Source organism: Nematolebias whitei, chromosome 4 (genome assembly GCF_014905685.2).
Source record: "Nematolebias whitei isolate Nwh7 chromosome 4, NemWhi1, whole genome shotgun sequence".
In the NCBI taxonomy this organism is placed as follows: domain Eukaryota; kingdom Metazoa; phylum Chordata; class Actinopteri; order Cyprinodontiformes; family Rivulidae; genus Nematolebias; species Nematolebias whitei.
In genome coordinates this window covers 18,843,316-18,844,282 of record NC_056501.1, presented here as the reverse complement: position 1 = coordinate 18,844,282, position 967 = coordinate 18,843,316, and the positions used below count along the sequence as shown (strand labels likewise).

At 38.5% G+C, this 967-nt stretch overlaps 1 protein-coding gene across 1 annotated transcript in view; it reads left to right on the top strand.

The window, feature by feature from the left end:
• The window catches only part of ahnak (AHNAK nucleoprotein), a 21,360-nt gene that overhangs the window by 3,898 nt on the left and 16,495 nt on the right, over window positions 1-967 (top strand). Inside the window, exon 5 of the mRNA XM_037675531.1 lies at window positions 383-940. Coding sequence (XP_037531459.1) covers window positions 383-940 — 558 coding nt within the window. The remainder of the gene's footprint in view (window positions 1-382; window positions 941-967) is intronic.

Genomic DNA, 967 nt, shown 5'->3' with positions numbered 1-967 from the left:
GGATGTGGATGTTAAAATGCCAAAGGTCAAAGGAGACATAAAAGCACAAGATGTTGACATTGAAGGCCCAGATATTGACATTGAGGGCCGCAAAGGTGGATTTAAAATGCCTAAATTTAAAATGCCATCATTTGGATTTAAAAGTCCAAAAGTAGAAGGTCCAGATATTAACATTGACCTTCCAAAAGCAAATATTGATGTGAAAGCACCTGACATTGACATTAAAGGAACAGATGTTGATATTGAGGGAGTTGATGCAAAATTGAAGGGACCCAAATTCAACATGCCATCAATTTCAGGTCCCAAAATCTCGATGCCTGATGTGGATTTTAATTTGAAAGGTCCTAAACTCAAAGGTGACATGGATGTTAATGCTCCAAAGATAAAGGGAGACATCAAAACACCTGACATTGACATCAATGCTCCAAAGATTGACATTGAAGGGCCAAAAGGTGGATTTGAAATGCCAAAAATCAAAATGCCATCACTGAACATCAAAGGTCCCAAAATGGAGAGCCCAGATTTTGACATTAACCTAAAATCCCCAAAACTTGAAGGGGATATGGATGTTAAAATGCCAAAGGTCAAAGGAGACATAAAAGCACCTGACATTGACATTGAAGGCCCAGATATTGACACAGAAGGCCACAAAGGAGGGTTTAAAATGCCTAAATTTAAGATGCCATCATTTGGTTTTAAAAGTGCAAAAGTAGAAAGTCCAGATGTTGATATCAACCTTCCAAAGGCAAAAATTGACATGAAAGCACCTGACATTGACATAAAAGGACCAGAAGTTGACATTGAGGGACCTAATACAAAACTCAAAGGACCCAAATTCAACATGCCATCTTTTTCAGGTCCCAAAATTTCTATGCCAGATGTGGACTTGAACTTGAAAGGCTCCAAACTGAAGGGTGATGTGGATGTAAATGCTCCAAAAATAAAAGGAGACATCAAAACCCCTGAA